Genomic DNA, 16,087 nt, shown 5'->3' with positions numbered 1-16,087 from the left:
CCTCTGCTGTGGTGGAGCTGCTTCTGTTCATCCTCACTGCTGCACCTCTCAGCAGACGATGAAGGGAGGGGAGGAGGAGAGGGGAGGAGGAGGAGGGGGAGGAAACTAAAGCAGCTGAGAATCAGATGGCAGCAGAAGAAACACACCTTTGTAGCTGTTCCTGTTTTGCATATTTCCACAGTCAAACCTCTCTTTGTATGGACCTGCAGATTGCCTAGGTAACAACATAATGACACTAATTACCATTAAGTGTAAAAACAAAATACACTGAGCAAAAATATAAACACTTTTGTTTTTATTCCAATTTTTCATCCATTTGAAAAAAAAGATCTAAGACTTTTTTCTATAAACACAAAACGCGCACACACACACACACACACACACACACACACACATAGTGTTCTAATAGAGTTCTCCTGGTGTTCTCACATTGTTCTAATGGTGTTCTCGCAGTGTTCTAACAGTGTTCTCAGTTTTCTCCTGGTGTTCTCACAGTGTTCTCAGTTTTCTAACAGTGTCCTGATGGGAGGTGGTGGCTCCACCTTAATCTCATCTCTTCTTGTGGGCATTAATGTTACCATGGCAACAGGAGATTTGATGCTTTTGATACAAGCTTTATCCATCATTAAACTGAACTAATTTATTGTTCAGGTGATCAGGTTTTAAAAATGTAGTCCTGTAGTCCTCAGTAAAACAGTCAGTCTCAGGTTTCACTGCATCTTCACATCTCAGATGATGATGATGATGATGATGATGATGATGATGATGATGATGATGATGATGTTCTGCTCTGATAAATATATCCAGCATCTTTTTTTGTCCCTGTGTGGATGAAAAGGGCTTGGAGCTGACTCTTTATTTAGATTCCTTCCAGTCTTAGTAAATCCTCTTAGCTAAGTGAGACTTCAGAGTCCACCTCCTGCTCCAGCAGGACAATCCTCCAGAAGATAATCCCAGCTCGGCCCTAGTCCTGTAGTCCTCACTAAAACATAGTCGGTCTCTGTCTGCATCATGGTCTTTATTTACTGCACATGAATCTGACAGGTCAAAGGAAGCACCTGAGAGACAGGCTGCAGGGCAGAGATGGACCCTAATCTGGATCAGCCTGAAAACCACTTCTGTAGCTGGTTTGCATCAACCCTGAAACCACTGCTGCTCCTGATCTGGATCAGCCTGCAAACCACTCCTGCTCCTGATCTATATCAGCCCTATACCACTGCTGCTCATGATCTGGATCAAAAAGAAACCACTGCTGCTCCTGATCTGGATCAGCCCTGATACCACTGCTGCTCATGATCTGGATCACAAAGAAACCACTGCTGCTCCTGATCTGGATCAGCCCTGATACCACTGCTGCTCATGATCTGGATCACAAAGAAACCACTGCTGCTCCTGATCTGGATCAGCCCTGATACCACTGCTGCTCATGATCTGGATCACAAAGAAACCACTGCTGCTCCTGATCTGGACCAATCCCTGGAAGCACTGCAGCTCCTGATCTGGATCAGCCTGGAAACCACTGCTGCTCCTGATCTGGATCAGTCTGGAACCACTACTGCTCCTAATGCAGATCAGCCCTGAAACCACTGCTGCTCCTGATCTGGATCAGTCTGGAAACCACTGCTGCTCCTGATCTGGACCAGTCTTGAAACCAGTGCTGCTTGTTACTGTTCAAACATTTGAATTGTTCAGTTCAGAGAAAATGCTTTCAAGATTTTAGGTAAAAAACCTTAAAAATCTGTTTTAAAATCTAGAAATCTAACTTTAAACATCTTCTTCACGTTAAACTTTCTACATGTTTCCTCCTTAAATCTCAATCTCAATTCACTTATAATATGTCATGTTTGTTGTCTTATGTTCTCAGTCTCATGAACACGTCTTCTCACAGGTCCATTCGGTCTTTATTTCACTGATGTATCCTGAAGTAAAAACCTCATCAGTGTTTCCTGATGTTTAATTAAAAATAAATTGAAAAATTCATGTAGGAAAAACTCAGTTTATGACAAATTTATTATTTATCATTTATTTATGACTAGAAACTTCAGTCAAACTGTTTGTGTTGAACTGTTGCTTTCTGCACGTTCATCAGTGACTCATCGGCTGATCAATCAGTTAAACTGAACATGTTCCAGACTTCATGGAGATCATTAGAACATGATGTGAAAACTACAGAGCTGTAAATCAACTGCAGATCCCATGAGATTTAAACCTGGAAAACTGTGACATCATGGTCCAATACAGTCATCATACATGCTAGAAATGCTAATTTATAAGATATATATGTGCTTGAAATATAAAAACGAATATGAAAATAATTTAGAATATGTACATTTAAAAATACTATTTATTCTAAACAGTTATTTAATCAAATCAAATCTAGCTGTTTTCTCTTTAAGTTTCCACAGACTAAGTGTGTGTGTTATGTCTGTGTGCGTGTGTGTGTGTGTGTTTGAGTGTGTGTGTGTGTGTGTGTGTGTGTGTGTGTGTGTGTGTGTGTGTGTGTGTGTGGTCAGATTATCTGCTGTAAATGAGATTAGCTGTAATCTGTTGAAGCCTCCTGGTGACAGAGGAGAAGTGATGGATCACAGTTCAGTTCAGTCTGTGGAGCGTTACAGTCAGTACATATGTTTATAATGTGTACCATGCATATGCACAGATGTTTATTGGAAAAAACAACTGTTCATTAGAAAAAAAACATCAGGTGATGTTGACCAACGATGTTCAGTCTGAATCTTAGAAACAATGGTCATCATGTGATCTGACTGAAAGCTCCAGAATTTTACTACAGTTTTAATTTAATTTCAGTCGTACAAAGTGTTTTCAGTGTTATTTAAAAGTAACTTCACATCCAGTTGTGGAGGTGGGTGGGTGTGTGTAGGGGTTCAGGTTCAGGGTCTAGAGGACCCTCTAACTGTGCTGTAGTGAACTCTGGGACCAGGATCAGTGAGTAATATAATAAAGAAGAAGATTTAATGTTGACTGACGTGATGAATCCTTCTGAAGTCTCTCTCTGTGTCTCCTGCAGGGACCTGCTCTCATTTCACACTCTGTAGGTCATCCACAGATAATCACTGGCCCCATGAGAATTCATAATTTCTAAGATGCTCTGGATGCAGCTTGTTGTTTGTAGGATCTCCCAGGATGCACTGCTTACCCCGTCACTCTGCTGATGTGGTTCAGAGGATATGATTCTGTAGCCTCTAGGGAGCATGTGTGTGTGTGTGTGTGGGGGGGGGGGGTCTTAGACCAGGCTGAATAGTGTGAACCTGTGACCAGTAACACTCTGAGTCTGGTGACTGTGGGTGAACTGGGAGACTGGTTCAATCTCAGCTGATCAAACTGGAACATCGTTACCAAGCCGATCGTTACCGAGCTGCTGATGTGTTAACGACCTGCTGACAGGCAGCTCTCACCTGACTCACCAATTAAACTCCTGTCAGAGCTCCATCTGCATCCCACAGGGCCATATTCATCATCGTCGTCATCAGCTCAGTTCACCTCCACAGATGAGACCATCCATCCTCAGCGAGACCAGGAGCAGGGGTGGGGCCTTAAACAGCCGACCAGGTAGAAACAGGGATAATCTGTGATGTCAGAGGTGATGTCAGTTTTCAGTTTTTTGAGATTCTAAAGGGCTCCTGTCACCACCTCTCTACTTTTAAAATTTCTGAACCACGACCAGCACTGATCTGGATTCTGTTGACCCCCTGAGCTCCTGGAACACCAGAAAACATGTCAGCCATCTTGTTCAGAAGATGCTGTGATGTAACACATATGACCACAGTAGAGTAACAACTGAGCTTGTTTTGATCTATTCTCTGTCAGTTGTTTAAATGTGCTGTACCACTGCTGCCCCCTAGTGTTCAGAAGTAATAAGAGATAATTAGTTAATTAGTCCACCTTCACTAAGCGAGCACTTTATAAGGAACACCTGTTTACCTTCTAATGTTAGACTCTTCAAACTCTTCATGTCATGTATGTCAAATTAAAACTAAGAGAATATGTCACCTTGATCTGTGCTGAAGTCTAATGACAAGTTTTTAATATTTTCTGTCATTTTATAGACAATAATTGATGACTCAAACCCACCTTCCATTTCTATATGTATGTAAGTTGATGATGGTATACTGTTTTGTCTCTGATTGTTCAGTTATCTTTTAAAGGATCTCCTTCTACTTCAAATGAAAAGTTCAGAATCAGATTCTATGCATTTTTTATTCACAATATCATCATGATCTGTGAGGCTGAAGAGAAGAGGGGTGGGGGGTAAAGCAGGAGAGAGAGAGGTTGGGGGTGAAAGGGTTAGGGAGGGTGAGGAGAGAGAGGAGGAGTACAGTCAGGGGTGATGTTGTTGGGGGGTCAGAGTGAGGTTGGTCCTCCCCCAGTTCATCTGAAGAGCTGGAGGAATCATTTCCTCAGAGATTTCTTCTTCTTTGGTTTTCCCTGAACCTCCTTGGTCTGATCTCCACATGGATTATTTGACCCGTCTCTTCCTCCATAAGTCTCCTCTCTCCTGCTGCTTGTCCTCCAGAGCCTGCTTGCTGCTCCTCAGAGACTCATCTAATACAAGCAGCTGGTGGAGCTGTGCAGACAGCATGGTTAGCGGGCTCGCTGCATCCCAATTAAAGTGGGCTGCCAATTCACAGGCTTCTCTCTCTGTAAAGCCCTGACTGGGCTGGAGATCTCCGCAGCAAAGAAGGGGGCCATTGGTCCAGAGAGAGCCACAAGTGGCTTTGGATAGAGAGGGCAAGCCCGTGGCTTGTTGCTGTTGGGATGCAAGTCAGGACTCGGGCAATCATGGCTAGGTCACCGGGAACATCACTGACGATGCATCGCAGCACATCTGAGAGATGTATTTTGCATGTGTGTGTGTGTGTGTGTGTCTGTGTGTGTGTGTATATATATATATATATATATATATACATATATGTATATATATATACACTGTTGTCCATATAAGTTGGAATAATTTTGTTTTCAGACACAGTCCTCTGTTTATTCCTATTTAAATGCATCACTTTTGACCAGGTGCAATGATTACATTATGTGTCCCAATTACCCAGGTGAAATGAAATAAATCACATTGTCACAATCATTTCATGGAAAGAGGAAAAAAATGTTTTATATATATATATTTTCCAACTTTATGAGCATATATATATATATATATATATATATATACACTTGCTCATAAAGTTGGAGAGTAATGGAGCAGTGAGACAGCATCACACCTCATAAAGTTGGAATAAAATATTTTATATATATATATATATATAGGAGACATAACCTTAGAGGAGTCAGTCAGAAAGATACACCTCTATATCAGTTTATAATATTCCAGCAGACATGGTTGATTGTTGATCATATGATCCAGTCACTTCATGACAAACTGATAGACCTTATGGAGAATCTGTGAACCTGCTCATTTCTCTTAAAGGACCACAGTAACACAACAACGGACATGTGGTGATGTTAGATTCTCACACACACACACACACACACACACACACACACACACACACACACAGAATATAGGATAAATGTGCCTTTTTATCACTTGGCATAAAGTTGTTGAGATTAACTACACCCCTTGTGTAGAAAGGAAGAGATGACACCATGAGGAAGATTGTGGTCGTCCTCCTCCTCCTCCTCCTCTGGAAGCTTCATCATGGCTCATCAGAGTCCAGATGAGCTGATCCTCCAGAGTCAGACCTCTCACAGTAAACAAAGAGTCTCTGAGCTGCAGCAGAGCTGAACATGTGTTTCCCTGGGGGCGGGGCCAGTGCAGGGAGTGATGAGGTCATCACATGTGAAGAGTTTATTGTGCAGTTTCACGGTCATCATTGTCTCACACTGACTCTCTGTTCTCAGTCACACAGATACAGTAGAGTACTGTGAGCAGCTGAGGTCAGTAACTATAGCAACAGTACATCCTCCCTTTGTCTCTGTTTACATTGAATTATATAATAAAACAGCTTGGAATGAGAACACTGATTCTCCCAACACCTGACAGAGGCTCCTCCTCCTAACTACACCCCTTGTGTGTGTGTGTGTGTGTGTGTATGTGTGTGTGTGTGTGTGTGTGTGCGTGTGTGTTGGCGTGGTTTCTCTCTCCTGGCTCCTCTCCAAACCTGCAGTCACTGCAGTCACCTGATCAAGCCTCAGGTACACATACAGCTGTCTCTACACCTACACCTTACTTCACCTGAGACATTTAAAGTGAATGAAATCAATTACTGACATGCTCCAGTGTGTGTGTGTATATGTGTGTGTGAGGATGAATTATTAATGAGAGCAGAGAGAGCAAGCAGGTTCCCAGCGGGTCAGAAGAAGTGGTGGTGGGATAAACTGGTGTTAAGTCGCCATGGAGACAGTGTGATGTCTCACTGCTCCATTACTCTCCTCATGTCACTGTCCTGTCCTCTCACTGTCTTCATCAGTCTTCATCAGTATCGTCATCCATCAGCAGCTCTGTCTGAACTTGAGTCATTCATTCAAGCTCTCTGCTGATGCCGATCAACAGATGTGATGGAAAGCTCCAGAAAAAGATAAAAGCAGCTGCTGATTGGCTGACTGTCAGCCCCTGTGGCCCCTGTGTCACTTGGCACCTGAAACACCATACCTCAGTGTGTGTCTGCATCTGATCAACAACAGGTCAGTCAGTCCTGTGTTAGGTCACACAGGGTGGGGTCAAAGGTCAGCTCACAGACAGAGACAGGACAGGAAGTACATGTGTGTACAGAAAGGGTTAACACTGCTGCTCTGTACAGACACTCACCTGTACCTAAGATTAGGAATATTGATTATTAATAATAATATTTAGATAAAACATATATACATTTTATATATATATATATATATATATACTTCTACTCATTGATAAAAATGTAACTTCAATATCATAATTGACATATTCATTTAATGTGGTGTGTTTGTCTAAGTGCCCACTAGATGGCAGTATTAGAGCACAAATGGCAACCTGTTGAATTTTGAACAGACGAGGAGAGAGCTTGTCTTTCACAAGTTTCGGTGGTTTAGTCAGAAGTTATAACTAATACTTGACACAACCTCTGCACAAATGGCCTGTCCCAAATACTGATTTACAGTTGCATACAAGACCCATGATATGTACGTAGCCCAAACGTACCCACTAGCAAGAGCTCACGTGACCACAACGTAAGGATACATACAGCCCAACGTATATGAAACATAGCTCCTCCGTAATAAACAGGGTAAGGTGGTTGACGACAACCAATAGCATGGAAGTATTAATGGTCCAGACGTCTTAAGGCGATCATAACTAGCGTGTTAAGACATTTTCTGTTGTCTAGACGTAATTGACGTGAAAAGACGCTATTTCTTGTCGTCAAATTTTACGTCGGAACTCCGACGTCAAAATAGAGGTTTTGTGACCAATCCGTGTTCTATATGTGAGTCTAGATTCCAGATCCTCTGGACTGTATAAGATGTAGGTTTGACTCCAGATGTTGACATCAGGTGACTTGTTCCTGAAGTAGGAAGCTCTGAGCTGATGGCAGCCATGTTGAGTTATGCTTGTAGATATTATAAAGTTTGTTCACTTCAGCTCTGACTACAGTGACTGTGACTGAGGACCAGTAACACAGTTATGATCAACATCAACACAAGTACCATGTAATTACTAATCATTAAAACTTAGAGAGTTGACTACAGATGTGAGTCAGTGTGAGTGAGTGTTTTTTCTTCTTGTTAGCATCAGTGTCACTACAGTGAACACATGAATGATCAGCACACTACAGACTCTACAGTCTCTGTTACAGAGCTGGTAGAGGTGAATCACTCAGTCAGGTTTAGTGAGGAGGTTTGAGCTAACTGGGTTTAGATACAAGGTTTTACCAACTGGTTCAGTCCTGGAGGAAACACTCCACTTTTTCAAAGTATGTCCATGTTGGGTCAGGTACCAGGTAGGTAAGAACTGAAGTATCTGAGCAGCAGCCATGATCAGAGCTGAGGAAAGGAGCTTCAATGCTTCAAACCTTCCTTTATGAAAGGAAAGGAGAAATGCTGTCCCACAATTCCTGCAGCAACATTTAAAGTTGTAGTTTAACCGCTGCACACCCACATGAATGTAGAAACAACAGAGAAACTGTTTTGTTTGTGACGCAACCCAGAACTTTGATTGTCTGAGCTCCGGATCCTTAAATACAGATTTATCCTCTTTAAATCCAGTCAGGAGTCATCATGAAAAACAAGCAATATCATCTTCATTATAACTAAATACTATATACATAAAAGTTTTATCCCACTAAATCCTTCCATTGTTTAAAGCACTAAAAGTGTTTTCTTTATTAAACAAATGTATAAAAAAGTATGTCTGAATATAATTTATTCTGGCCTCTTGCTCACTCAGTTCATTAGTTTTGTTATTTTTCTTTCATGTCATCTTTTTCAATCCTGTTTGTTTTATGATTAATGTCCATGTGTCCAATAAAGTTAGTTATATAAAAAAAAAAAGTGTAAGTGCAGTCAGATTTTTTTCCTGATTCTTCTTCACTTCTTTTCTTGACCTCATTTGTTCAAAAGTCTTTTATGAAGGTATGAATGTTCAAATGTAGCGAAGTGACCTGAAATACCTAAGTAGTAAGCATGATCTGAGCTGAGGAAAGGAACTTCAGTGCTTCAGATCTTATCTCTTTTAGCATAGGAAACACTGGACTTTGTTTTTGTGTTAGGGAACAGAGTATTTATTTTCTATATGTTATAAAGTTAGCTTTTTAAAAAAAAAAACAAAAAAAAAAAACAACAACAACAAAGAGCTTAGTGTAAGTACAGTCAGATTCTCTCATTGTACATAAGATGAGACATCACTATGGGGATCTGTAGGAGTTTGTGGTCACTATATAGAGAGTACATGTCACACGCAGACAAATGAATGAAGAGAGAAGACAATGAAGGTCCATTATGATTTTATTTGTTTCTATCTTTGATTGAATGACAGAGGTGGATGAACAGACCCCCCTCCTCCTCCTCCTGTTCACTCTGCACCAGCTACATTCATCATGGCTAAAACACAAATCAGAGTTGACCAGTGAAAGGCTGCGAGACGAGACACTGACTGTAGCACTGAACGTGACAATGATCGTAGAAACGAGTACTGCATTGCTTCTGATGAAGACTCTCTTCACTTTGGTTTTGCATTTATACATGACAAAGAAACAAAATGTACAACTGCATAAATATAAAATTCTTCCACTATGTTTAATGGCAAAAACATTCAGGGGAGGGCTCCACCACGCCACAGCGCCGTGGTGGAGCCGGCAACACAACAAAGACCTGGGTTAGCACCACTGCCCTCACAGCAGGCCGCACACACAGCTCTACATTCAAGGCGAAATCAATAAGGTCAAAGGCATACAGCAAAAATAAAACCCCGGCACACAGGAAGTGATTCAACAAAGCACAAAAGAAGAAGAAAAGAGTCCCTCCATCAGCTGGACAACAAACAAAGAGAGGACAGAAGTTCCCTGGAGTGCAGCTTCTCCTCACACACAACACCAACTATCTCAGTCATGAAGGAAGTGGAATGTGTGTTCACATCACACACACACACACACACACACACACACACACACACACACACACACACACAGCTGCTAAAGGTTGCTCATAGAAGACGATGAGGAGGACTTGGTTTTTGAAGGACCAGGTTCTGAGACCACTGCACACTCCACAGACATCTACTGAAGCCCCCCACACACACACACACACACTCACACACACACACTCACAGCTGGCTACGCGGCGCTCATGAAGTTCACTTGACAGTGGTGATGGGCATGTCCCATGGCTCGTGGAGAAGTCTCTGTTACAGCTGAATAAATAGTTATTAGGCCTATTGCTACTCTTCCTCTAAATTACATTCTAATGCGAGACAGAGGTGTGAAGCGAGGGATGAAAGCAGATTACACATTGTCCTCTAGCAGGGTTCTCTCATTATTCATTCAAGACTACTGTGATTGACTTAACCGCTAACGCCTACCGCCCTCCGCTGAGCGTTCTTCTCTACGGTAGATGCGGTTAAATAGGTTCGGGGTGGGGGGGGGTGGGTAGGTGGGGGCGTGCTGGTGGCTACTGGCGTGGGAGCAGTGGAACAAAGTGCTACGGCTCTGATCACAGTCATAAACTGTTGACCTGGAGCTTGATGTCAAAGCGTCCCTGGTAGCGGTCCTTGTCGCTGTAGTCGATGTTGTCTCCGAACACTTTGCACTCGATGCGCAATTCGGTGTTCATGGTCAGGTTGGTGAACTGCAGCGCCACCAGCGGCTGCAGGTACTGTGGGTGCAGCAGCTTGCCGTAGTAGGGGTAATACTGCAGGGGGAAGCCGCCGCCAATGCCGTAGTACTTGATCTCACCGATCTTCCCAGCATCCTCCTCTTTCTGGAGGATGAAGAGACACAAGTGAGGGACAGAACTACAGAGCATACATCTGCGACAACAACAACACAAACAAACAACAGTGAGTACCTTGTTGGTGCAGTAGAGAGGGACCACGTTGGGCTGCACCTTGGGCTGAGCCTCTTCAGGGATGCTCTCGTTGGAGGTGGGAGGCTGCACAGAGAGGACATGTTAGGATCTGGACTGGACTCAGGTCCACTGTGTTTAACTGATGTGACTGTGTCTGGGTCAGTGAATGACACAAGTTAATGAAGCTGTTTATCCTAGGAACCTAAAGTGATGCCGTCTCATTCCGCTGCACATGGACAGTCAGTAAATGCATCACCACGGTCACGGACTCAGATGTTAGCTTCTGTTAGCTCCCCTGCAGGGACAGACTGAATAGAGTCTGCACAGAAGGTAACATCTCTGGCTGCAGCAGCTAATGTAGAAGCTAGCATTGATGCTAACTCTCCCTTTTAAATGAGCTACACTGTCTACATCAGCTACGCGGTTGTGTTACAGTGACTGATTCAACATTACCCGTGGACGGAAGTTGACAATCCGGTTCAGCTTCACGATCAGACACGGCTTTCCCTCCTTGAAACCGAACTCGCGGTCCTCGATGCCGGAGCAGGGTCCCAGCAGGCTCCTGTGGAAGCGGCAGGCCTTCCTGATGCCCACGTCGCTCTCCAGGTCACCACGGTTCTTGTAGTCTGCAGGCTCCTCTGGAGGGAGGGAGGAAGGGGTTAGTGAGGAGATCTTTAACCCCTGAGTGACCCCCAGACTGAAGGGACATCCGGAACATCTGCATCTGGTCTTTATGCTGCAGCTATGGAAACATTACTCCAGAGTGAAACCCACCTCCGCAGTCCTCATACTTCATCTGGTCCCTCTGGTTATCCTCGTCGTACTTGGCCAGAAATTCCTTCAGGGTCTTGGTGTACGGCAGGTAGGTCTCCATGTCGTTGAGGCTGAAGGACACCTCGGCCTTATCTGAGAGGGGGGTATGCGTCAGGCCTGAGGGGAACACACACGCACACACACCAGAGGAAGAAGTCAGAGAGAGAGAGAGAGAGAGAGCTCAGGAGATCTCCGAGTCCAGATACTATGACACATTCAGGAACAGCAGCTGTTTGGGAAATGCACATTTTTGTCAGCTTGTGCAGATCTAGAGGAGACGATCAGTATCAATAGCAGGATCTGGTTTCTCCTGATCCTGGTCTGGCTGAACGTGGTCCAGACCTGAAACTGATAGATCTCAGGTGACTTGTGGGTAAGGAAGCTGATGCTGTGTTTTTAGCTGACTTGAGATCAAGTCACTGACAGTCGATTTCATGACCCATGATGCACCTGCACCCTCTGAGACAGAAAGCAGCTCAGCACATGCTCAGTTTGACCTGTGAACCCCCACCGCCCCTCCTCACCATGGTAACCACACAGGGGAGGCTGCTCTGGGACCAGGAGGAGGAGACAGATGAAGCTTTAATTTCCAAAACAAAGCGCAGCCATGTTACAGCTCAGACACTGAACACAGGTAGTACCACATCTGAGACAATCTCATTACCTGTGCAGGTGATTATGAGTTAATTTCATTTCTAATATCCCATCTTTAGATTTTACTAATAAATAAGATAATGTCCACGTGCATCATCTCTGAGGTTCACATCTCAACATTGACCTTAGATACAGATGTTTACAAAACAATCATCATGAGAGACTCCAGCTAACAGCTAACAGAGAACAGCTAATAGAGAACAGGGAACAGCTAACAGCGAGAACACAGAGGATGTGGGTCAAGGCAGATCTATTTAGGTCAGCTGCCAAAATAAATGGTGTCTGTGTGTTTTTGTCTCCACAGACAGAGACTGACGTCCACCATCAGCTCAGAGTCGGACTTAATGAGACGTTCATGTCTTTGTCCACACACTGAGGAAAACAAGCTGAGCTCACATCAAGACACACACACACGCACTCATTTATCCGGCTCTTTTTATGTCTGCGTGACGACTGTACGCTGACAGAAAGTGGGCGTGGCCTCTTACCAGGAGGTGCGACTCTGTCCTGCCAGGTGGGCTTGTAGTTGCTGAGGGTGAGCAGCAAGGCCTGGATGGTGCCGATGAAGATGCCTGCCAGGCAGCCATAGAAGATGACATAGAAGAGCAGGATTTTGACTGTGAGGAGAAACAGAAGGAGAGAGAGCGTCAACTGGTGATGACATCACACCATAGATGACAGGTTAAGAGGAACACAAGGTCACAGGGGTCACTGACGAGGACAGCTGCTGTCATTCACTTATACTACTCTGAAGACAGTAGGAAGATGTCACAATATTTCTACTCCACTATAATCACACAGTATCATCACTGAGCCTCTACAGTCTCACTGTAGGGTCATTACTCACAGTGAAAACCAACCACCACCTCCCTCAGTATTCACCTGTAGTCACCTGTATCACGTCTGCTCCAGTCAGCTGTTTACAGGCTGATCACCTGTGTGCCGCTAATTACATGTTAAAAAATACATTAATGACTAAAACTACAGACAATTTGACACTGAGATCGCCGTGATGACACGCCAACCCCAGCACTCACTAATCACTACAGTAGTACCCAGGGGTCAGACCACACCCATCTTCAAACTCCACCTTCACTCTGATCTCCATGATCAGACACACACACACACACACACACACACAATACCAGCTTTTAAACCTGTGTGTGTGTGTGTGTGTGTGTGTGTGTGTGTACACAGTGACTGATCCATGTGTTTCACCATCACAGCTGAGTGACAAAGAGCCACTGTTGGAGGGAAAACATCATATGACATCTTGGAAGACACGGGGACAAACGTGGCAGAGGATTTCATGGTCTCATGAGACATAAGGGGGGAAATAGACCACCTCCAAGATCAGGTCTGCTACAGAGGAACAAGAGGTCAAACCCAGACCTGATCCAGTATCTGCAGCAGGACTGTTGACTGTGATCAAAGATGATCAATGCATCAACTGATTAATACTTTAACAAGTGATTATATTTAGATGAATGTGTTAAAAGGACTCATTGCTCTGCCTCTCCACCATAAAGGACTCCTTCATCCAGCTGCTCCAGCTCCAAGGACGTCTGTCGGACACCAGCGTGCTAACAGAGCTGCGTCTCCTCTGTCAGTGGAGAGGTACAAAGCCGGCATTCAGAATGACCCGGCCCAACAGTGACAGCCATTGTGTGAGCAGATGAGAGGAATGCAGCTGTGAAGCCTGAGTAATGATTGCTCATGCTAATCAATCTTAGCGTGAAGATGCTGCAGGATCTGAAGTTGTTAGTCCTGCAGCTAAAATGCCACACATCCAGTTGAGCTGCTGCAGGAGCAAAGTCAAAGGGTCACAGCAGCCTGAGCCACTGAGACATGACCATCAGAGTCCTCTGTAAACCTGATCCCTGCAGGTCCACAGCCCCTCAGCTCAGACCAGCTCCACTCATGTGTGAACCTGGACTTAGAACATCTGATATGCTAGACTGATGTCCTGAACCTTCAGCACAGCACTGTGTATGGCACACTTCCCAGACGCATCAGCGTTTTCAGATGACCCGGGAAGGACGCCGGACCCCCCCTAAACCCCCCAGCCCCGAGCACACAGTCACTAAGACAACATTTAACCCAGGTGTCAAAGTCCGGACGGGACCGGGGCCGTTTGACATTGAGGAGAGAGACAAGGACATGCGCAGTGGCGCTGCCGGGGAAACAGGAGAAGAAAGGTCGCAGCAGTTAATCAGTGTATTGTCGGTTAGATCACAGTGACACCTGAGCACACGAACCCGACACGGATCGATAGCCCCGCCTTCGCCTCCGAGCAGGCCCGATCACCTTGATTCACCTTGGACTATGATGCATTTTTAACCCTTCGCCTTCCCGCTTCCCAAACTGACACACACACACACACCTTGACGTTTCCCTAACAACAAGCGAAGCAGCCGCTTTCCGCCGCGTCTCTGCACCGCAGCGGCTACACTCTTTGCATGTACAATCTCACTCACACACACACACACACACACACACACACACACACACACCTGGAGCCGGTTCATGTGCGGCTCTGACACGTCACAGGCAGCGGCTCTCACCTGGCCGTTTATTCAGTGTTTACACATTAAAATGAACCGGTTCTCTCCAGGTGCAGCAAAGTCAAATCTAACAGGTGGCAAGAAACACAAGGAGACCGCCGCGCGCGCTCCCGCTGCAGTGACATTTTGCCAACCGGGGCAGATAGTGAGGATACTTACACCAGCTGCTCCCAGTACGACCGAGCAGCTCCCCCTTCTCCGAGTCCCACAGGAACTTCTTCCAGCCGCCGTCGTCTTTGTTCGAAGGCATCGTGACTTACTCCCGTTAACGCGGTCCTGCAGTCAGTGTTCGGCGGACTCCCTCCGTGCGTCTACCGCGTCCAGCCAGTCGCAGAGGTATCCAGCTGCTGCTGCAGGAAGGCTCCCGAATATAAACCGTCCGTCCCCGACTCCGCCCGAAACTCTCCACAAGTTACCTAGTAGGAGGGAGGGACGGCGGCGGCTAATTAGCGAGCGGAGAGCCTGTGCGTAGCTGTGACGTCACGAAGACGGACAGAGAGCCTATAGAGGCAGAGGCGGTTAACGGCATGTATATGAGAACTGAACTGGAGAGAGAGCTTTGTCTGTGTGTGTGTGTGTGTGTGTGTGTGTGTGGTGTGTGTCAGATGACACACACACACACACACACACACACACACACACACACACACACACACACACACACTTCTAATACTGCAGTCCTGTATGAACCCCCCAATGTCCAGTTTACATTAGACCTGCTGCAGACTGAGACCAGTCCTGTATAAACCACTTTTCATTCACACTGCCGCAGAGAGAAATTCTGACCGCAAAACCCTGATGAAGGCGCCCCCCACCCCCCCCCACCCCCACCCACACACACACACACACACACACACACACACACACACACACACACAGCAGCACCCCCACTCCTGTGATCCATCACTCTAGGCTGAGATATTTCAGGACATACATCCATGTGGTGGGTGTGGGGAGTGTCACAGTGAGAGGGGACCTGAGGGAGGTGTCATCTTTACAACATCAGGTTGAACCTAACTCTGGACTCGGTGGCAGACCAGCAGAGACTGGATGGTGGGTGGGTTTTAGAGTATAGTCCAGATTCGTTCTTATCTTCAGCAGGATGTTGGTGATGAGATGGTTTAGTGAGCACAGCCTCTTAAGGTGATTCGGTCACATCGTTGTCTGTCAGTGAGGCGTACAGGTATAGTTACACACACAGGACAGACTACAGTGCTGCAGCCTGTAATTATGACTCTTCTAAAACAGTGATTATGCTGATCACTTCATCCCCTCACTGACGGAGCAGCAGCATGTGTGTCTGTTCCCACTCTGACTCTGTGGGTGTCCTGTGTTGTTGTGTGCAGCAGACCCCTCCTCACAGCCCCCCGCTCCTCACAGCCCCCCTCACACCACAGGGATAATAAGCTCTGGTTACACAGTATTGCCAAGTACACACACATAGCTGAAATGTGTATATATATCCTCTCTAAAGCAATGCCCCAAGGGCATTTCACTGCCAGGGCCAGGGACCACACCATGACCCAGTTTTCTATCTGAGCTCAAAATAAGAA

The 16,087-nt window shown here is 45.3% G+C and overlaps 1 protein-coding gene across 1 annotated transcript; it reads right to left on the bottom strand.

Annotated features, from left to right (window-relative positions):
- Positions 1-10,117: 10,117 nt before the first annotated feature.
- On the bottom strand, positions 10,118-14,915 carry LOC111233436 (sodium/potassium-transporting ATPase subunit beta-233-like). The gene is made up of 6 exons (XM_022761254.1): positions 14,694-14,915; positions 12,459-12,587; positions 11,278-11,433; positions 10,957-11,141; positions 10,504-10,587; positions 10,118-10,416 (listed from the first exon to the last, which is right to left on the bottom strand). Exons 1-6 carry the CDS (start codon positions 14,782-14,784, stop codon positions 10,156-10,158), a joined length of 906 nt encoding a protein of 301 aa, XP_022616975.1. The 5' UTR covers positions 14,785-14,915; the 3' UTR covers positions 10,118-10,155.
- Between the last annotated feature and the right edge of the window lie 1,172 nt (positions 14,916-16,087).

Source organism: Seriola dumerili, unplaced genomic scaffold (genome assembly GCF_002260705.1).
Source record: "Seriola dumerili isolate Sdu_G_001 unplaced genomic scaffold, Sdu_1.0 BDQW01000018.1, whole genome shotgun sequence".
Classification (NCBI taxonomy): Eukaryota; Metazoa; Chordata; class Actinopteri; order Carangiformes; family Carangidae; genus Seriola; species Seriola dumerili.
The sequence above is the reverse complement of the archived record's forward strand: the minus strand, read 5'-3'. Positions and strand labels throughout refer to the sequence as shown.